At 38.8% G+C, this 22,426-nt stretch overlaps 1 protein-coding gene across 2 annotated transcripts in view; it reads right to left on the bottom strand.

Annotated features, from left to right (window-relative positions):
- Positions 1-22,426, bottom strand: part of DNAH14 (dynein axonemal heavy chain 14) — a 497,862-nt gene that overhangs the window by 73,456 nt on the left and 401,980 nt on the right. For both annotated transcript variants that reach the window (XM_077938651.1, XM_077938650.1), the window contains 5 exons: positions 15,688-15,782; positions 12,445-12,604; positions 10,906-11,037; positions 10,435-10,530; positions 623-763 (listed from right to left, as the gene is read on the bottom strand). In XM_077938651.1, the coding sequence (XP_077794777.1) occupies positions 623-763; positions 10,435-10,530; positions 10,906-11,037; positions 12,445-12,604; positions 15,688-15,782 (624 nt within the window). The remainder of the gene's footprint in view (positions 1-622; positions 764-10,434; positions 10,531-10,905; positions 11,038-12,444; positions 12,605-15,687; positions 15,783-22,426) is intronic.

Raw genomic sequence — 22,426 nt, 5'->3', positions numbered from 1 at the left:
ATCCATCCCTTAAGATAGCTGAGGTGTAACTAAACTGAGATTCTAGTTGGCTTACTAGAGATTCAACCATAGAGAGGCCAGATGAGCCAGAGGAGAAGTAAAAAGATGAGCTAAAAGGGTTCAGAAGGCTGACAGAACAAAAGAAAATTTTCTTTTTTGGCTGCTCTGCCTATGGAGTAACCATTCTTTGTTCCTTTACTTTCTTAATAAACCTACTTTCACTTAAAAAAAAAAGAATTTTCTTTTTCTTTCCTAATGACATCTTCTCCTTTGTGGTTCCACCATGTTTTATATGTTCAGCTTGGGTTGTCCCAGTGCTAGAAAAGGAAAACTAATGACATTTTCATTGAAAGGTTTACTTTGGGCCTCATCAGACAAAAGTGTGCTGATGTCTTCAGATCAGGAAATAATGTCAGATACTTGTAGTCTGTTACTTCTGTTTTGAGACGACTCAAACAGGATTTCTTTATGTGAATAGGATGTCTACTGATCCCAATGAGAAACTGGATAGTAAGATAGCTTTAGAAGGTATATGATACAGCCTGCAGTGAAAATAACATCTTGGGGGTTGTTGGGCCCAGTAGAAATTATGGAGGAGATATAAGACCAAAGAAAGTCCTGCCTTCTCATCTTCCAGGACAGTTAGTAAGACTGACGCGCACTGAAAGCGCCTGCTGGCCATTTTTTTCCGATTTGCTAATAGTTGTTTTTCAGCAACGGTATCTTTGTAAGCTGCCTGTAAAAACAGCAAATGTTCTTCAATCTGAAAGATAATTAATTCATTATTGAGAAAAATATCTTACTCTCATTTTGCTTCAAGACTTTATCTGTCATTTATATAAATATAGTGTTACCATTTCATTTTCACATCGTGGAAAATCTTTCTGGAGGGATTATATTACCAATGAAAATGGACATTGTAGAAATGAAATGATTCATTGATATTGAAATTTGTATATTTTTAAATGCCATCTTGCTTCTTTAATAGGCTTTTTTTTTTTTTTTACAATTCTAGCATTTGTAGATTCATCAATCTCTGATTTATTTTTCGCGAATAAAATTTTATATCTTATTTAGATTCTTTTTCTAAGAAAATGGTTGAACTTTTTTTCACCTCAGATGTACTGAACAGACCAGGGGACCGAATGAATTTTTTAATTTAAGCTATATGATGAATCAACTGTTAAACCATCCTTACAGTGTTAGTGGAAAACATATTTTCATGAATAGCTGACAAAATAATTTTTTATTTTTATTTGTGGGTACATAGTATGTATATATATATTTAGGGGGTACATGAGATGTTTTGATACAGGCATGCAATGTGTAATCATCACATCATGGAGAAGGGGGTACCTATCCCCTTGAGCATTTATCCTTTGTGTTACAAACAATCCAATTATACTCTTTAAGTTATTTTAAGTGTACAATTAAATTATTATTGACTACAACCACCCTGTTGCTCTATCACATACTAGGTCTTATTCATTCTTTCTATTTTTCATATCCATTAACCATCCTTACCTCCCTCATACCTTCCCAGCCTCTGGTAATCATCTTTCTGCCCTCTATCTCCATGAGTTCAATTGTTTTGATTTTTAGATCTCACAAGTAAGTGAGAACATGCCATGTTTGTCTTTCTGCGCCTGGCTTATTTCACTTGCATAATGACCTCCAGTTCCACCAATGTTGTTGCAAATGACAGGATCTCATTCTTTTTAATGGTTGAATAATACTCCATTGTGTATAAGCACAATATTTTCATTATCCATTCATCTGTTGATGGACACTTGGGTTACTTCCAAATTTTTACTACTGTGAACAGTGCTGCAACAAACATGGAAGTGGAAGTGCAGTTATCTCTTCAATATACTGAGTTCCTTTCTTTTGGGTATATACCTAGCAGCGGAATTGCTGGATCATATGGTAGCTCTATTTTTAGTTTTTGGAGGAACCTCCAAACTTCTCCATAGTGGTTGTCCTAATTTACGTTCCCACCAGCAGTGTATAAGGGTTCCCTTTTCTCCACATCCTTATCAGCATTTGGTTATTGCCTGTCTTTTGGATAAAAGCCATTTTAATTAGGGTGAGATGATATCTCATTGTAGTTTTTATTTGCATTTCTCTGATGATCAGTGATATGAGCACCTTTTTATATGCCTGTTTGCCATTGGTATGTCTTGAATCAACCCAAATGTCCATCAGTGACAGACTGGATTAAGAAAATGTGGCACATATACACCATGGAATACTATGCAGCCATAAAAAAGGATGAGTTTGTGTCCTTTGTAGGGACATGGATGCAGCTGGAAACCATCATTCTCAGCAAACTATCACAAGAACAGAAAACCAAACACCGCATGTTCTCATAGGTGGGAACTGAACAATGAGATCACTTGGACTCGGGAAGGGGAACATCACACACCGGGGCCTATCACGGGGAGGGGGGAGGGGGGAGGGATTGCATTGGGAGTTATACCTGATGTAAATGACGAGTTGATGGGTGCTGATGAGTTGATGGGTGCAGCACACCAACATGGCACAAGTATACATATGTAACAAACCTGCACGTTATGCACATGTACCCTAGAACTTAAAGTATAATGGAAAAAAAAAAAAAAAAAGAGAAGTATCCATTCAAGCCTTTTACTCATTTTCAAATTGGATTATTTGATTTTTTTCTATAGAGATGTTTGAGCTCCTTATATATTCTGTTTTTTTATCCCTTGTCAGATGGGTAGTTTGCAAATAATTTCTCCTATTCTGTGGGCTGTCTCTTCACTTTGTTGAGTGTTTCCTTTACTGTGCAAAAGCTTTTTAACTCAATGTGATCCCATTAGCCCATGTTTGCTTTGGTTACCTGTGCTTGTGGGGTGTTACTCAAGAAATTTTTGCCCAGACCAATGTCCTGGAGATTTTCCCCAACGTTTTATCATAGAAGTTTCATAGTTTGAAGTATTAGAGTTAAATCTGTAATTCATTTTGATATAATTTTTGTGTATGGTGAGAGATAGGGGTCTAGTTTCATTCTCCTGGATATAGATATCCAGCACCATTTAGTGAAGAGATGGTCTTTTCCCCAAAATAATTTTAAATTATCACTTACCTTGATTACACCACTGCTCAAAAGCATCTGGTGAATTCTTATGGAAATAATGGATTAAGGATATAGTCCAGAGTTTTGGCTGTCAACCAATGCCTCCACAACCTGACCCCAACCTTCCTTCCCGATTTCATTTCCTTTATTACTCCTTTCCAATTATATTACTCTTTATCCAAATTGGTTTATTCCTTATCTCCCCAACATTCCTTAAGCTTCTTGTCTCTGGGATTTGGCTCACATCCTTTATACCTTGGCCCTTCCCTTAAAGGGGTATAAATCCTAGGCAAATATTCTGTAATATCCTGATCAACTTCCAGCTGTCATGAAGTCTCAACCTTGTCAAATCTACACTGATGTTTGTTTATAACAGTTGTTTGAGAAGTAATTTTAAGTTTCCTGATACCATCTCTTGGATTGTGGTCTTACAGTCTTACCTTTATGTTGAGGGTTTAGCATGGAGACTTGAACATGGTATGTACAACACAATTATAAAGACAAAATTGTGCTTATTATGATTTGTAATTTCTCTTTAAGATGCTATCCTGGTGAAAATATATACCTAATTTATGTGTGTGTGTGTGTATATTTTTTTTTATATATATATATACACACACACACACACACACATATATATATGCTACTTTTGGCATGTTTAATGATTTAGAATTTATTTCTGGCGCACCCATAACAATTATGGGTTGTTTGCACTTTCATATGTTATGTTGTTTTTGTCTGCTTGCTCAATCACCCATTTCGATTCCTTTGAGAAAACTCCTCTCATGTTACTTACAACCCAATGAGTTATTTAAATATTAACATATGGGGCCTATTGATTAACTTAAACATATGAAATGTTCTATTATATGGTGAGCATTGCAGTCCCCAAAGGTAATGTTTTTGATGAATGCTCATGTGATTTAATAAGTTCTGGCATTGTTTTTTTCCCCAAAATTCCTTAGATTTTCCCGAAATATTTTTTTAATATTAGGATCCAGGCAAACAAAAGACCTATTTTTAAGTGGAAGGAAGTATGTACCTGAGTGAGGAGAAAATTTCCATGAAGGGCTTAAAACTGATGGAGGTAACTACTAAGCTAAATTTAAAAATATTAAGTGTAAAAAATATACATTTTAAGTATATTGATTGGATTTTAATGAGTTCAAATACTAGAAACTTCTCATGAAGGCTGTGGTTGAGAGACGGAAAGTAATGTGGCTCTGGCTGGAATGTACAGTTTGTCTTTTTCTCCCTACCATTTAAAAATATTGTAATTAAAAACAAATGACAGTGTTATAAATACACATTCTCCACTGGCCTTTTGTTTCTGCTAAGAAATCTGCTCTTGTTCTCATGGAGGTTCCCTTACATGTAACATGATGCTTTTGCTGTTTTTGGAATTTTCTCTTTGCCTTTGACTTTTGACAGTTTGACTATAATGTATCTCAGAGAGAAACTGTTTGGGCTAAATCTCTTTGGGGATTCACGAGCTTCCTGATCTGAATGTCTATATCTCTCTGAAGACTTGGGAAGTTTTCAGAAATTATTTTATTAAATAGGTTTCGATGCCGTTTCTCATCTCTTCTCTTGGAACTCCCAAAATCTGAATATTTTTTCACTTGATAGTGCCCCATATGTGAGGAAGGCTTTTTTCGTTCTTTTAAATTATTTCTTCTTTCTCTTTTTTATCTGACTGGGTCATTTAAAAAGACCTGTCTTGAAGTCTAGAAATTCTTTCTTCTTTCTTTCTCTCTCTTTTTGTTTCCCCTAGAGATTTGTTCACTTGATGATCTTTTCAAAGAACCAACTTTTGGTTTCATTGATTTTTGCTATTTTTTTTCTATTCTCTATTTTGTTTATCTCTACTCTAATCTTTATTATTTCTTTTCTTCTGCTAGCTTTGGGTTTGGTTCATTCTTCTTTGTTTAGTTCCTTCCGGTGTGAAGTTAGGTTACTGATTTTATATTTTTCTTTTTAAATGCAGGCATTTACAACTATAAATTTCTCTCTGAGCATTTCTTTTGCTGTATCCCATTTGTTTTGGTTGTTGCATTTGATTTGTCTCCAAGTATTTTCTAATTTCCCTTGTGATTTCTTCTGTGAGTCACTGGTTGTTTAAAAATGAGTTAGTCAACTACTTGTAAATTTTCCATTTTTCCTCTGTTACTAATTTCAACCTTCATGTTATTATTGCCAGACAAGGTGCTTTTGTGGCATATGTCTTTTAAAATCTATTGAGACTTATTTTGTGGCCTAACATATGGTCTACCCTGGAGAATATCTCAGGTGCAATCGAGAAGAATGTGTATTCTGTTGTTGTTGGGTGGAGTATTCTGAAAATGTCTGTTAGGTCTAGTTGGTTTACTGAGTTGTTCAGGTTCTCTATTTCCTTGTCTTCATTCTGGTTGTTCTATCTATGATTTCTTTTATAATCCATGCTTTTTGGATTGTTTAAGCTTTCAAGTTTTTTTTTTTTTTTAATGGACTCTCAGTGACTAAAAATGTCCCAGAAAACAGGGCAGATCATTCAGGTTTTTAAATCTATTTACATAGAGTTTCTAGTAATTGTTGCAAAAAAGGAACAAATACTTTCATTAAACTAAAAATTATTTCTTCTTGAATGCTCTTTTTTCCAAATTGTATAATGTTTAAATATATTATTCTTAAAGTTTTGAAGAAAAATTTTTTTCCTTTCTTGGGTTTCTTCCATCCTGAGACAGAAATAGGGCTGATATTCAGTGGTATAAACTACACAGGCACCAACAACTGCGAAAATGTTGGCATATTTCTGTAGTGATTGCTAACGGGTCCTGCTCCATATCCCAGGGAGCACCTCTATGGCCACACATTGCCTATCCTGGCCCCATACCTTCTCTTCAAACTCAGCTGTAGGCTCCAAGACTCTGCTTCTACCTGCACGACAAATGTCCATTCTGATCAGTTGGTGCCTATGCCACATTGGTTGCTAAATATTTTGGATATCACTTCTGGATATAAATATTTTAAAATGTAGCAGTTTAAAAGGCCAATAAGTGCATGGGCTTTAGAGTTAGAGAGACCTAGGTTAGAACATGGGCACCATCACTTATTAGCTTAAGATCTTGAACAAATTTACTAAATCTTTAAAATTTAGTTTTATCATTTATAAACATCTACTTTGAAATGTTGTGGTGAGGATTAAATGAGGATTAAATGAGCACAGTGCTTGGAACACAGTAAGTGCTAAATAAACATTAACTATTATTAGCACCCATCAAAACAAAACTCTATAGACTATAAGCTACAACAAAATATTAGCAAGAAATGATATATCTATATAAAGTAAATTCAGTTCAAATTTGTTTATTTCCTTCAAAAATATCCAATCCTTTTTTTTTGTAAATATTTAATTAATTAATTAATTTATTTTTTTATTATTATACTTTAAGTTCTAGGGTACATGTGCATAACGTGCAGGTTTGTTACATATATATACTTGTGCCATGTTGGTGTGCTGCACCCATCAACTCATCAGCACCCATCAACTCGTCATTTACATCAGGTATAACTCCCAATGCAATCCCTCCCCCCTCCCCCCTCCCCGTGATAGGCCCCGGTGTGTGATGTTCCCCTTCCCGAGTCCAAGTGACCTCTTTAAGGAGAACTACAAACCACTGCTCAGTGAAATAAAAGAGGACGCAAACAAATGGAAGAACATACCATGCTCATGGATAGGAAGAATCAATATCGTGAAAACGGCCATACTGCCCAAGGTAATTTATAGATTCAATGCCATCCCCATCAAGCTACCAATGAGTTTCTTCACAGAATTGGAAAAAACTGCTTTAAAGTTCATATGGAACCAAAAAGGAGCCCGCATTTCCAAGACAATCCTAAGCCAATCCTTTTTAATATATCTCAGTTTGCCCGAAATGCCTATGGGGCCAAGCAGGTAGCAGAAATGCTTGAAGTGAGTGGGGGCTGCCTACAGCCAAGTGGGAATGCTAGCCCAGAGTTGCCAGCTATCTGAGTTTTCAGGAAAAGACAGAAAATCAGATATTAAGTAAAATTCCCAGATTTCAAAATGTGGATTATATCAAAATGAGGTGAGGAGTGGGAAGACTGTAATAGGTCAAAAGATGTCAATGGACTGAATTTGCCTGTTTGCCATCTCTGAAATGTATTACTTTGCCTACTCTCAAAATGTATGTGAGCTAAATAGGTAACAGGGATAGCAATTCTAGTTCCAGTTCTCATAATGATAATGATACTGTATTTTAATTTAAAATCAAGACATTTAAGGAATAATCATGCCTTTACAAAGCAACAGGGTAATGATATAAACAGGTTGAGCACAGCTGGATTTTTTTTTTTTTTTGAGATGGAATTTTGCTCTTGTTGCCCAAGCTGGAGTGTAATGGTGCAGTCTTGGCTCACTGCAACCTCCTTCTCCCGGGTTCAAGAGATTCTCCTGCCTCGGCCTCCGAAGTAGCTGGGATTTCAGGCGCCTGCCACCACGTCTGGCTAATTTTTGTATTTTTAGTAGAGATGGGGTTTCACCATATTGGCCAGGCTGGTCTTGAACTCCTGACCTCAGGTGATCCACCTGCCTCAGCCTCCCAAAGTGCTGGGATTACAGGCGTGAGCCCCAGCGCCCCACAAAGTACAGTTTTTTAAAGAACACATGATTATCTCAATAGATGCAGAAAAGGCTTTTGACAAAATTCAACAGCCCTTCACGCTAAAAACGCTCAATAAATTCGGTATTGATGGAACGTACCTCAAAATAATAAGAGCTATTTATGACAAACGCACAGCCAATGTCATACTGAATGGGCAAAAACTGGAAACATTCCCTTTGAAAACTGGCACAAGACAGGGATGCCCTCTCTCACCACTCCTATTCAACATAGTGTTGGAAGTTCTGGCTAGGGCAATCAGGCAAGAGAAAGAAATCAAGGGTATTCAGTTAGGAAAAGAAGAAGTCAAATTGTCCCTCTTTGCAGATGACATGATTGTATATTTAGAAAACCCCATTGTCTCAGTCCAAAATCTCCTTAAGCTGATAAGCAACTTCAGCAAAGTCTCAGGATACAAAATTAATGTGCAAAAATCACAAGCATTCTTATACACCAGTAATAGACAAACGGAGAGCCAAATCATGAATGAACTTCCATTCACAATTGCTTCAAAGAGAATAAAATACCTAGGAATCCAACTTACAAGGGATGTAAAGGACCTCTTCAAGGAGAACTACAAACCACTGCTCAGTGAAATAAAAGAGTACACAAACAAATGGAAGAACATACCATGCTCATGGATAGGAAGAATCAATATCGTGAAAATGACCATACTGCCCAAGGTAATTTATAGATTCAATGCCATCCCCATCAAGCTACCAATGAGTTTCTTCACAGAATTGGAAAAAACTGCTTTAAAGTTCATATGGAACCAAAAAAGAGCCCGCATCTCCAAGACAATCCTAAGTCAAAAGAACAAAGCTGGAGGCATCACGCTACCTGACTTCAAACTATACTACCAGGCTACAGTAACCAAACCAGCATGGTACTGGTACCAAAACAGAGATACAGACCAATGGAACAGAACAGAGTCCTCAGAAATAATACCACACATCTACAGCCATCTGATCTTTGACAAACCTGAGAGAAACAAGAAATGGGGAAAAGATTCCCTATTTAATAAATGGTGTTGGGAAAATTGGCTAGCCATAAGTAGAAAGCTGAAACTGGATCCTTTCCTTACTCCTTATACGAAAATTAATTCAAGGTGGATTAGAGACTTAAATGTTAGACCTAATACCATAAAAACCCGAGAGGAAAACCTAGGTAGTACCATTCAGGACATAGGCATGGGCAAAGACTTCATGTCTAAAACACCAAAAGCAACGGCAGCAAAAGCCAAAATTGACAAATGGGATCTAATTAAACTAAAGAGCTTCTGCACAGCAAAAGAAACTACCATCAGAGTGAACAGGCAACCTACAGAATGGGAGAAAATTTTTGCAATCTACTCATCTGACAAAGGGCTAATATCCAGAACCTACAAAGAACTCAAACAAATTTACAAGAAAAAAACAAACAACCCCATCAAAAAGTGGGCAAAGGATATGAACAGACATTTCTCAAAAGAAGACATTCATACAGCCAACAGGCACATGAAAAAATGCTCATCATCACTGGCCATCAGAGAAATGCAAATCAAAACCACAATGAGATACCACCTCACACCAGTTAGAATGGCGATCATTAAAAAGTCAGGAAACAACAGGTGCTGGAGAGGATGTGGAGAAATAGGAACACTTTTACACTGTTGGTGGGATTGTAAACTAGTTCAACCATTATGGAAAACAGTATGGCGATTCCTCAAGGATCTAGAACTAGATGTACCATATGACCCAGCCATCCCATTACTGGGTATATACCCAAAGGATTATAAATCATGCTGCTATAAAGACACATGCACAGGTATGTTTTTTGCAGCACTATTCACAATAGCAAAGACTTGGAATCAACCCAAATGTCCATCAGTGACAGACTGGATTAAGAAAATGTGGCACATATACACCATGGAATACTATGCAGCCATAAAAAAGGATGAGTTTGTGTCCTTTGTAGGGACATGGATGCAGCTGGAAACCATCATTGTTAGCAAACTATCACAAGAACAGAAAACCAAACACCGCATGTTCTCACTCATAGGTGGGAACTGAACAATGAGATCACTTGGACTCGGGAAGGGGAACATCACACACCGGGGCCTATCATGGGGAGGGGGGAGGGGGGAGGGATTGCATTGGGAGTTATACCTGATGTAAATGACGAGTTGATGGGTGCTGACGAGTTGAGGGTTGCAGCACACCAACATGGCACAAGTATACATATGTAACAAACCTGCACGTTATGCACATGTACCCTAGAACTCAAAGTATAATAATAAAAAAATAAATAAATAAATAAAACATTAAAAAAAAAAAAAAAAGAACACAGATTGAAAAGAAAAAAACCACACAGATTGATACTCTTTAAGGCTTTGGTAAACTGAAGTTGTAGAGATCTCCTGAGAGAAATTTGGTGAAATAGTAAATTAAAATATTATAAAGACAATAATAATGAACTCTATAGAGTGTTTCATTATGTGGTAGGCACTAAAAGTTTTATATATATTATTAATATTATTACCAATAATATTATTTACTTAATCCTCACAATTAATCTTTTCACTACCTATATTATTATTTCCATTTTATCTGAAACTGATAAGCTCTCCTGAGATAATTACGTTGTCCTGGTGTTTTGTCTTATTGTGAGAACTGAACAAGGAAAAGTATTTCTTACCAGCTGTAAACCTCTTTGTTTCTCAGCCAGTCTTTGTCGCGCAATTTTAAGGACGTTTTGAGCTTCAGCTACTTGGATTTGTTTAGGGCCCACAACCTTAAAGAGAATGTCAGAACATTTAAGTGTCAAAAAAAAGTCAGGTGTACTGTTAAAAATGTCATTTATATTTGAAAGACATTTACAGATGTCCATTGTTACAATTAAACTTTCCTAGAACTATGTACAAAGTAGCCTATTATGGTGAAACAATAAAATGAAATAAACAAATACTAGCATAGTTGTCAATAAATAACAAATTTAATGGGAGCACTTGACATCTGTGTGAGTTAGAATAATATATTTGATTAAAGTGTTTCTCCTTAGGTATCCTTTCCACTCAAGTTCACTTGAGTATTGTTAAATAAAAATTATTTCTGGGACATTGACATGCCACTTTCAAATCATGACAGATGTTTAGGAGGAAAAGCATACCTTCTGTACTTCATGGTAGTTATTCAAAGCTATAACCCACTGGCACAGGGAGCAACAAGCAACAGAAACCAGTGCAATCTTGTTTGGGTTGAAATCAGGTAAGGTTAAAATTTTTTTTAGCTTCATGAAAACCTAGAGAGTACACAGTTAATGTATTACATTAGAAAGAAATATTATTCACCTGAAGTTTTCCCCAGTCTACACTAGATTGAAATTTTATTTCATATTAAAATATTCAGGTGGGGCATGGTGGCTCATGCCTGTAAACCGAGCCCTTTGGGAGGCCAAGGTGGGTGGGTCACCAGAGGTCAGGAGTTTGAGACCAGTCTGGCCAACATGGTGAAATCCTGTCTCTACTAAAAATACAAAAATTAGCTGGGCATGATGGCACACGCCTGTAATCCTAGCTACTGGGGAACCTGAGGCACGAGAATCACTTGAACCCGGGAGGCAGAGGTTGCAGTGAGCCGAGATCACACCACTGTACTCCAGCAAGTGCATAGAGTGAGACTCTGTCTAAAAAAAAAAAAAAATAAATAACTTATCTTTAATAGTAGAATCAAAGACACATGCCTGGCTACAAAAATGACCCTAGTGGTTGGGCAAGGTGGTTCCCGCCTGTAATCCCAGCACTTTGGGAGGCCAAGGGGAGCAGATCACAAGCTCAGGAGTTCAAGACCAGCCTGCCCAACGTGGTGAAACCCTGTCTCCACCAAAAATACAAAATTAGCTGGGCATAGTGGCGGGCACCTGTAGTCTCAGCTACTCAGGAGGCTAAGGCAGGAGAATCGCTTGAACCCCGGCGGGTGGAGGTTGCAGTGAGCTGAGATCTCCAGCCTGGGCAACATAGCGAGACTCCGTCTCAAAACAAAAAACAAACAAAAAACAAAACAAAATGACAACAGCAAAACCTAGTACCAGGAGAGAAAAAGTCTTTGTTATAAACATCCTGCTATTGCTACTGTTGTTGCAGTAGCTTTGCTATACTTTTTAAAAAGAAACTTTTAAAACAAAAACAATACAGATTAACTTTCTCCAGCTTTAGAAATTTGATGTCTGAAAATTCTGAAGTCTCCTTGTGCACTTCAGGTGTGAGGTGACTAGGAATACCATCCTCTTCCTTCTGTCCCCTAGGCGGCATATTGGCAAGGCACAGTCCCTATTCAAAGGTCTGTCTGGTCAGTAATGGTGATGTGACCTGGGGCACACTGGGGCTCTCTGAGGATGTTCTCTACCTTAGCTGTGTCACATACCCACAGGTCCACCTCTATTTCTAAATGGTATCACACACAGTTTGGAGTTAGATATACTGTGTTTCTTATCTACTTTTGGGAGCCATAATCAGAATGAAATTTTTCTCAGACTGGGATTTCTTTTCCCTATCCAACTAGGCATCTCCTCTCTTGCCTGGAAGAATAGAGCTATTTTCCTAGAGAATAGTTTCTCCATCTAAGAATAGAACAATTTAGATGGCAGGTGGTCTGTTTGATCCTACAGAGTGTAAATATGAGATGCATCAATTACAGATCAACTTTTTACCTTATCAGGTATGCTGTCCTTGTCAAGGTTAATCAATTTTTTCAGGAAACCTGTTTCTGAAAGAAGTAACTTTGCCGTTGCCCAGTTAGGTTTCTTTTGCAGAAGTATACACACTGCATTCATGACAGTCAGTACGAGGAAGGGAGGCCGTGTGTATACTCTGTAATAGATGATGAAAATCTCATCAACTTCACAATTAAAAATGAAATGCACCCTGTAAATATCTCAGAAGACAATATACACAGATTTTTTAACACACATTTGGACAAGGAAAACTATTTGTCAACATATAGCTATTTAATTATTTAGGTATTTTTTAAAGATTGGGTGTCTTAAATATAAGGATATCATAGTTTTAGGAAGAGGAAATGCATAAAACTTAAATAAGTACTACATCTGAGTTAGAGGCTAATTTTATTATAAAAAGTCTTGGGCTGGGCATGGTGGCTCATGCCTGTAATCCCTGCACTTTGGGAGGCTGAGGTGGGCAGATCACTTGAGGTCAGGAGTTTGAGACCAGCCTGGCCAACTTTGCGAAACCCTGTCTCTACAAAAATAAAAAAATTAGCTGGGTATGGTGGCGGGTGCCTATAGTCCCAGCTACTTGGTGACTGAAGCAGGAGAATCGCTGGAACCCAGGAAGCGGAGGCTGGAGTGAGCCAAGATCACGCCACTGTTCTCCAGCCTGGGTGACAAAGCTAGACACACTGTCTCAAAAAAAAAAAAAAAAAAAAAAAAAAAAAAAAAAAAAAAAAAAAAAAAAGAAAAGTCTTCAATGCAGAGTTATTTAAAAATAGAAACCCCTCTCTTATTTCAGTCCAGGGTTGATTTACTGATGACTGCTTCACAGAGACACCGTACACGTGTATGCGCTCGGAGTCAGCCCTATTCTCGTGACTTAAGAAGTAATGTAACAGCCAACTCCCCTTAAACACATGCTGTCATTTCTTCTTCCTGATCTAAAATTCCCACCGCAAAAATCACAGATAAAACAGTCAGGGGAGGAAGGGTGGATGCGAATTTGTCCTTTAAGTCATTAATAATGTATTTATTATTGGAACATTGGAAGCTGCCTCTTCACTATGTCTTAATCAGTTGACAGGCCACTGGACTGTTAGGTAAGAAGTTGATGCTTTGGAAAGTCAGGGTCAGAATAACATTTATAAGAAGCAAGTTTCAAAGAGAAATCACAAGGGGGTGATGGTTGCTGTGCACCAGCATTTGGAACTTGGAACGAGGCAGGGTAGGTCCACACAGGGTAATGAGCCTCCCCAAGTGAAAATCACACAGACTTCCCAAAGAAGGAAGGAAACCAAGCCAACTTTACATGCATGACATTATCCAAAGGGCTTACCAAGAAGGTCCCCTGCCTTGAATTTCACAACTAGAATTTTTTTTCAACTTTTATTTTAGTTTCAGGAGTACATGTGCAGGTTTGTTATACAGGTAAACTTGTGTCATGGGAGTTTGTTGTACAGGTTATTTCATCACCCTGGTACTAAGCCCAGTACGTAACAGTTACATTTTCTGACTGTCTCCCTCCTTCCATCCTTCAGCCTTAGGTAGGTTCCAGTGTCTGTACAACTAGAAATTCTAACCTTTGTGTTCATTTGATTTAATGTTTAGTTTCTTTAACAGTCTAATTTTAAAATGAAGATCATTTTCAAATGGATTGAATAACTCAGTCATTAGCACCTTATTCTGAAATAATTTTTCAGGTTGCTTTTCTGAGATTATCAGCTTGGCCTTTTTGAAATAATGAGAAAGATAACCAAGGAACTAGGAAAAGAGAAAAGGTCCACAAAGGAGAAGTGAGCGCTCCAATAAGGAACCTTTCCTCAATTTTACCCAGGTTTGACGCTATTTAAAACAAATACGATGTGAATATAATAGTAGGATAAAATGTATTACCTAGGAAATTTAATTTAAATTAAAGGGGAAACAGGGTTAAATTGACTGTAGTTCAATCTTTGTGCCACTTTCCAGGAATAAATATTTGATTCAAAGTGAGACTTGTCTACTGGAAATTTGCTTTGAAATTCTTTATTACTTCACAGTAGTAGTCTGTCTTGGATCTTTCTTGATTTTCTCCAATCTGCATTTTCTACTGTCTACTTCCTGCTTCTAGTGGTTCATGTTGCAAAGTGGCAAAGGATGAAACTATCATGGGGCAGTCATTGGCATTTTGATGATAGAAATAGCAGCTTGGAAAGAGAATGGACTAAGCTGTGCATCTGCTAGATGCCTCTGCTGCATGTCCAAGAATAGCAATGGAGATCAGGTTATAAGGCATCCTCATTCGTGTGGCATTTTGGAGTGAGCAAAGTAAAATACACATTAGCAATATAACAAAGGAGGATCTTTAAAAACAAACAACAAACAAACAAGACATACTCAAGGAGTTCAAAGACAAGGCTGGTTTTCTTAGCTTTTGTAGTACTACTAGGGCAGGGAAAAGGGCCTACTTGATCAGAGGAAACCTCTTATCATGAAAGTAACCTTTATTGAGCAGTTGTCTTATTCCAGCCTCTGTTACAAGTACTTTACCTGTATTAACTCATTCAGTCCTTTCAACATCTGCAATCACTCTTGCACAAAAGGAAAGCTCAGACACAGAGAGCTTATATAGCTAGAAAGTGGCAGTGCCAGGATTCCAAGCCAGGAAGCTTGGTATCAGAGCCCATGTGCTTAACCACTATGACACACTGGCCCTCAGAAATTAGGCTAAAGGGAATTTGAACTGATCACTCTCTATGGAATATCCGCTAGAAAAAAAAGCTAAAAGAATAGAACTTTCTGGAACAAAGTCATGAGGTACATGAGGGGCTGTGCTGGGGAAGAACTGGCCCCTGTTACTTCTCTGATGTCATCTCCTGATACTCCCTCTTGCTCACTGTATATTGTATTTTGTCAATTTTAAGATGCACATTTTTACATCAAAGAGATTGAGATTCAGTTTATAACAAACAGCACGTCATAGTTTAACTGGCAGCATTTTTTCTTAAGGATACAAAAAATACTGATAAACCTTACAATTGAAGGCATCATAAAATTGACAAGATACAGTATATACCATACAGAATGAACACTTAACCAAGATGGGTAAAAAATCTTAAACCAAGGTTAAAAAATGGAATATAGGCTTAGCATAGAAGCTAAAAATGGAATGTAGGCTTAGTAAACATGAATTTATGGTTTTTTTTCCTGAGCTTTTCCAATTCAAAAGAAACTTAGGAGAGTTACCTTAATTCAGCGACATCAGCTTTATCCAGGGCATTCAGAGCCACAATTGCCTTGTCTAAGGCTGGCAGCACACTTTTTAGTTCATTGGCAGTTTTCTGCAATAAAAATATAGGTCCCCAAATATATATGAATCAATATAGTTGCATATTTAAAATTTTTATATGCTGAACTTGGAAAATATAATTTGAAATTTTTACAATGCCCATAAGTTATGCATCTTGTATGACTTAGATATACACACACATGCTTGTACTGTTGGAAAGGTGTATCATTGTCCTAAAATGTATATGATTCAGTCCTTGATGAGAAGGTATACATGGGAAGCAAAAATACAGTGATTTCTGCCTTACCTCTTAGACTCAGTGTAGAATTAACAATGCCCTTTTGAGGAATGGTCCGGTTAAGAGTAGAATTAGTGTGAAGCTACGAAGCTTAAACTTCAGCCTCTCACTTGCACACATTCCTTCCAAGGTTGTGCAAGCTGCCCTGCTATTATATTTGCAGGGTCATATGTTTTCATTTTGCAAAGGTAAGACATTTGAACTGCAATCAATTAGGAACAATTTCTCTTTGCATTTTGTCTCACTCTTAGGTTTCCTGTCACATCAGGTGCTGGAGTGGCTGTGGACATTTTGGGATCTGGCTAAAAAGTTGGGTTGGGAATTATATTTATATTGCGCACAGTTACTTCCCTATATAATAAAGCTATGTAAGCCGCCTGAAATAGAAATGACTTCCAGAAATACTTCTGTTTTCTGCTGGTCTAACTTTCCCAGTGGGGTGACATTAAGTCCAGAGGTCATATTGTAATAGAAACTTGTCCTATAGGGTCTGGCACCAGAAGTAACCCACAGGTTAGTATAGGAGAGATGAGATTTACAATGTATGGGTCTAGAAGCTACTCTGTGGAAATATTTCCACTTATTAGATGTATAAAATTGTAAGTGGAGGGTTAGATTTTCATTGACACCTTTGCAAAATGAAGCTTCATTTTGAGTGTACTTGATAAGCAGTATATACTATTCTAAATCTGCTGTACTATTTTTTCCCTTTTTTAGTGGGAATTGTATAATATCAAATTCATCAGAATTCCTGGGTTTTGAAGAAATACTGCATTTGGCAAGATGTTTTGGAGTGTTTCAATGAAGTAAGTGAGAAATTACAGATTTCTTATATAGATATGTGAGAGGTGCCTTATTTTAAAATTAAAAAATTTTATTTACATGTATATAATTAAGATAAAAACGTGTGAAATATGAAATAAAGGTGAGTGGTAAAATCAGTAGAGGTTATTCTGATATTGAGGAGCAAATCATAATGAAAAATTTCAGGTCATACCAAAAGCAAAAATTTATTAAAATGAAAAAATAAATTTAGAACGTAAGTAATGAAGTGGCTCTTGTTTTGTCTAATTATCCAAGTAATGAAGAAGAATGAATCATATGATCACATTGGAAGAATTTAAAGTTCTTGCTGCGTTTTCAAGAAATATTAACATTAATGATATTTATTGACATAAATATCAGAAAACACTGCTATAATGGGAGCATTGATGGAAAACTGGTTAATGAATGTCATTGATTCAAACAGTATTTGAAATTAATCACTGCACAAGAACTCTTGAAAAGCCATTGCTGCTTATACCAAATGCAATAGCAGTCCTATAAATATTCATGTCATCGTCAATAATAACTTATAAAGTTGGAAGAAACTTCTAAACTATCAAAAATGAAAAATACATTTGATCAATTATGCTAAAGATTTTTTAGGAAATGATATTACAAAATCACTATAATATGAAGAAATGATCACAGAGTATGTGGTGAGAAAATGTACAAAAAAGTACTATAGGAGTATGGCATGATTAGGCCAAGATGGCCAAATAGGAACAGCTCCGGTCTGTAGCTCCAGTGAGACCAACGCAGAAGGTGGGTGATTTCTGCATTTCCAACTGAGGTACCCAGTTCATCTCACTGGGACTGGTTAGACAGTGGGTGCAGCCCACGGAGGGAGAACTGAAGCAGGGTGGGGCATCACCTCACCCGGGAAGCACAAGGGGTCAGGGAACTCCCTCCCATAGCCAAGGGAAGCCATGAGGGACTGTGCCATGAAGGACAGTGCATTCTGGCCCAGATACTATACTTTTCCCAGTCTTCACAACCCACAGACCAGGAGATTCCTTTGGGTGCCTACACCACAAGGGCCCCAGTTTCAAGCACAAAACTGGGCAGCTGTTTGGGCAGACACCAAGCTAGCTGCAGGAGTTTTTTTTCATACCCCAGTGGTGCCTGGAATGCAGGCAAGACAGAACCATTCAATCCCCTGGAAATGGAACTGAAGCCAGAAATCCAAGTGGTCTTGCTCAGTGGATCCCACCCCAATGGAGCCCAGCAAGCTAAGATCCACTGGCTTGAAATTCTCGCTGCCAGCACAGCAGTCTGAAGATGACCTGGGACTCAAGCTTGGTGGAGGGAGGGGCATCCACCATTACTGAGGCTTGAGTAGGCAGTTTTCCCCTCACAGTGTAAACAAAGCTGCCCTGAATTTTGGATTGGGCAGAGCCAACCTCAGTGCTGCAAAGCTGCTGTGGCCAGACTCTCTCTCCAGATACCTCCTGTCTGAGCAGGACGTCTCTGAAAGAAAGGCAGCAGCCCCATCAGGGGCTTGTAGATAAAACTGCCATCTCCCTGGGACAGAGCACTTGAGGGAAGGGGTGGCTGTGGCCATAGCTTCAGCAGACTTGAATGTTCCTGCCTACCAGCTCTGAAGAGAGCAGTGGATCTCCCAGCACAGCATTCGAGCTCTGCTAAGAGACAGGCTGCCTCAAGTGGGTCCCTGAGCTGCATGCCTCCTGATGGAGAGACACTTCCCAGCAGGGGTCGACAGACAGGAGAGCTCCAGCTGTCATCTGGTGGGTGCCCCTCTGGGATGAAGCTTCCAGAGGAAGGAGCATGCAGCAATCTTTGCTGTTCTGCAGCCTCCATTGGTGATACCCAGGCAAACAGGGTCTGGAGTGGACCCCCAGCAAATTCCAGCAGACCTGCAGAAGAGGGGCCTGACTGTTAAAAGAAAAACCAACAAACAGAAAGCAATAGCATCAACATTAACAAAAAGGACAACCACACAAAAACTCCATCTGAAGGTCATCAAGAACAAAGACCATAGGTAGATAAATCCATAAAGATGAGGAAAAATGCGGGGGTGGAGCAAGATGGCCAAATAGAAACAGCTCCAGTCTCCAGCTCCCAGTGCCAGCGACACAGAAGACTGGTGATTTCTGCATTTTCAACTGAGGTACTGGGTTCATCTCACTAGGGAGTGCCGGACAATCGGTGCTGGTCAGCTGCTGCAGCCCGACCAGCAAGAGCTGAAGCAGGGCGAGGCATCACCTCACCTGGGAAGCGCAAGGGGGAAGGGAATCCCTTTTCCTAGCCAGGGGAACTGAGACACACAACACCTGGAAAATCAGGTAACTCCCACCCCAATACTGCGCTTTAAGCAAACAGGCACACCAGGAGATCATATCCCACACCTGGCCGGGAGGGTCCCATGCCCACGGAGCCTCCCTCATTGCTAGCACAGCAGTCTGTGATCTAACCGCAGGCAGCAGCGAGGCTGGGGGAGGGGCGCCCGCCATTGCTGAGGCTTAAGTAGGTAAACAAAGCCACTGGGAAGCTCGAACTGGGTGGAGCTCACAGCAGCTCAAGGAAACCTGCCTATCTCTGTAGACTCCACCTCTGGGGACAGGGCACACCTAAACAACAACAAAAGCAGTAGAAACCTCTGCAGATGCAAACGACTCCATCTGACAGCTTTGAAGAGAGCAGTGGATCTCCGAACACAGAGGTTGAGATCTGAGAAGGGACAGACTGCCTGCTCAAGTGGGTCCCTGACCCCTGAGTAGCCTAACTGGGAGACATCCCCCACTAGGGGCAGACCGACACCCCACACCTCACATGGTGGAGTACACCCCTGAGAGGAAGCTTCCAAAGCAAGAATCAGACAGGTACACTCGCTGCTCAGCAATATTCTATCTTCTGCAGCCTCTGCTGCTGATACCCAGGCAAACAGGGTCTGGAGTGGACCTCAAGCAATCTCCAGCAGACCTACAGCTGAGGGTCCTGACTGTTAGAAGGAAAACTACCAAACAGGAAGGACACCTACACCAAAACCCCATCAGTACATCACCATCATCAAAGACCAGAGGCAGATAAAATCACAAAGATGGGGAAAAATCAGGGCAGAAAAGCTGGAAATTCAAAAAATAAGAGCTCATCTCCCCTGGCAAAGGAGCGCAGCTCATCGCCAGCAACAGATCAAAGCTGGATGGAGAATGAGTTTGACGAGATGAGAGAAGAAGGCTTCAGTCCATCAAACTTCTCAGAGCTAAAGGAGGAATTACGTACCCAGTGCAAAGAAACTAAAAATCTTGAAAAAAAAGTGGAAGAATTGATGGCTAGAGTAATTAATGCAGAGAAGGTCATAAACGAACTGACAGAGATGAAAACCATGACACGAGAAATACATGACAAATGCACAAGCTTCAGTAACCGACTCGATCAACTGGAAGAAAGAGTATCAGCGATTGAGGATCAAATGAATGAAATGAAGCGAGAAGAGAAACCAAAAGAAAAAAGAAGAAAGAGAAATGAACAAAGCCTGCAAGAAGTATGGGATTATGTAAAAAGACCAAATCTACGTCTGATTGGGGTGCCTGAAAGTGAGGGGGAAAATGGAACCAAGTTGGAAAACACTCTTCAGGATATCATCCAGGAGAACTTCCCCAACCTAGTAGGGCAGGCCAACATTCAAATCCAGGAAATACAGAGAACGCCACAAAGATACTCCTCGAGAAGAGCAACTCCAAGACACATAATTGCCAGATTCACCAAAGTTGAAATGAAGGAAAAAATCTTAAGGGCAGGCAGAGAGAAAGGTCGAGTTACCCACAAAGGGAAGCCCATCAGACTAACAGCAGATCTCTCGGCAGAAACTCTACAAGCCAGAAGAGAGTGGGGGCCAATATTCAACATTCTTTAAGAAAAGAATTTTCAACCCAGAATTTCATATCCAGCCAAACTAAGTTTGATCAGTGAAGGAGAAATAAAATCCTTTACAGATAAGGAAATGCTTAGGGATTTTGTCACCACTAGGCCTGCCTTACAAGAGACCCTGAAGGAAGCACTCAACATGGAAAGGAACAACCGGTACCAGCCATTGCAAAAACATGCCAAAATGTAAAGACCATTTAGGGTAGGAAGAAACTGCATCAACTAACGAACAAAATAACCAGTTAATATCATAATGGCAGGATCAAGTTCACACATAACAATCTTAACCTTAAATGTAAATGGACTAAATCCTCCAAGTAAAAGACACAGACTGGCAAAATGGATAACAAGTCAAGACCCATCAGTCTGCTGTATTCAGGAGACCCATCTCACATGCAGAGACACACATAGGCTCAAAATAAAGGGATGGAGGAAGATTTACCAAGCAAATGGAGAACAAAAAAAAGCAGGGGTTGCAATACTAGTCTCTGATAAAACAGACTTTAAACCATCAAAGATCAAAAGAGACAAAGAAGGCCATTACATAATGGTAAAGGGATCAATTCAACAGGAAGAGCTAACTATCCTAAATATATATGCACCCAATGCAGGAGCACCCAGGTTCATAAAGCAAGTCCTTAGAGACTTACAAAGAGACTTAGACTCCCATACAATAATAATGGGAGACTTCAACACTCCACTGTCAACATTAGACAGATCAACGAGACAGAAAGTTAACAAGGATAACCAGGAATTGAACTCATCTCTGCAGCAAGCAGACCTAATAGACATCTATAGAACTCTCCACCCCAAATCAACAGAATATACATTCTTCTCAGCACCACATCGCACTTATTCCAAAATTGACCACATACTTGGAAGTAAAGCACTCCTCAGCAAATGGACAAGAACAGAAATTATAACAAACTGTCTCTCAGACCACAGTGCAATCAAACTAGAACTCAGGACTAAGAAACTCAATCAAAACTGCTCAACTACATGGAAACTGAACAACCTGCTCCTGAATGACTACTGGGTACATAACGAAATGAAGGCAGAAATAAAGATGTTCTTTGAAACCAATGAGAACAAAGATACAACATACCAGAATCTCTGGGACACATTTAAAGCAGTGTGTAGAGGGAAATTTATAGCACTAAATGCCCACAAGAGAAAGCAGGAAAGATCTAAAATTGACACTCTAACATCACAATTAAAAGAACTAGAGAAGCAAGAGCAAACACATTCGAAAGCTAGCAGAAGGCAAGAAATAACTAAGATCAGAGCAGAACTGAAGGAGATAGAGACACAAAAAAATCCTCCAAAAAATCAATGAATCCAGGAGTTGGTTTTTTGAAAAGATCAACAAAATTGACAGACTGCTAGCAAGACTAATAAAGAAGAAAAGAGAGAAGAATCAAATAGAAGCAATAAAAATGATACAGGGGATATCACCATTGACCCCACAGAAATACAAACTACTATCCGAGAATACTATAAACACGTCTCAGCAAATAAACTAGAAAATCTAGAAGAAATGGATAATTTCCTGGACACTTACACTCTTCCAAGACTAAACCAGGAAGAAGTTGAATCCCTGAATAGACCAATAGCAGGCTCTGAAATTGAGGCAATAATTAATAGCCTACCAACCAAAAAAAGTCCAGGACCAGATGGATTCACAGCTG

The sequence above is a fragment of the Macaca mulatta genome, chromosome 1 (assembly GCF_049350105.2).
Source record: "Macaca mulatta isolate MMU2019108-1 chromosome 1, T2T-MMU8v2.0, whole genome shotgun sequence".
Lineage (NCBI taxonomy): Eukaryota > Metazoa > Chordata > Mammalia > Primates > Cercopithecidae > Macaca > Macaca mulatta.
This window is presented reverse-complemented; position numbering and strand designations above follow the sequence as displayed.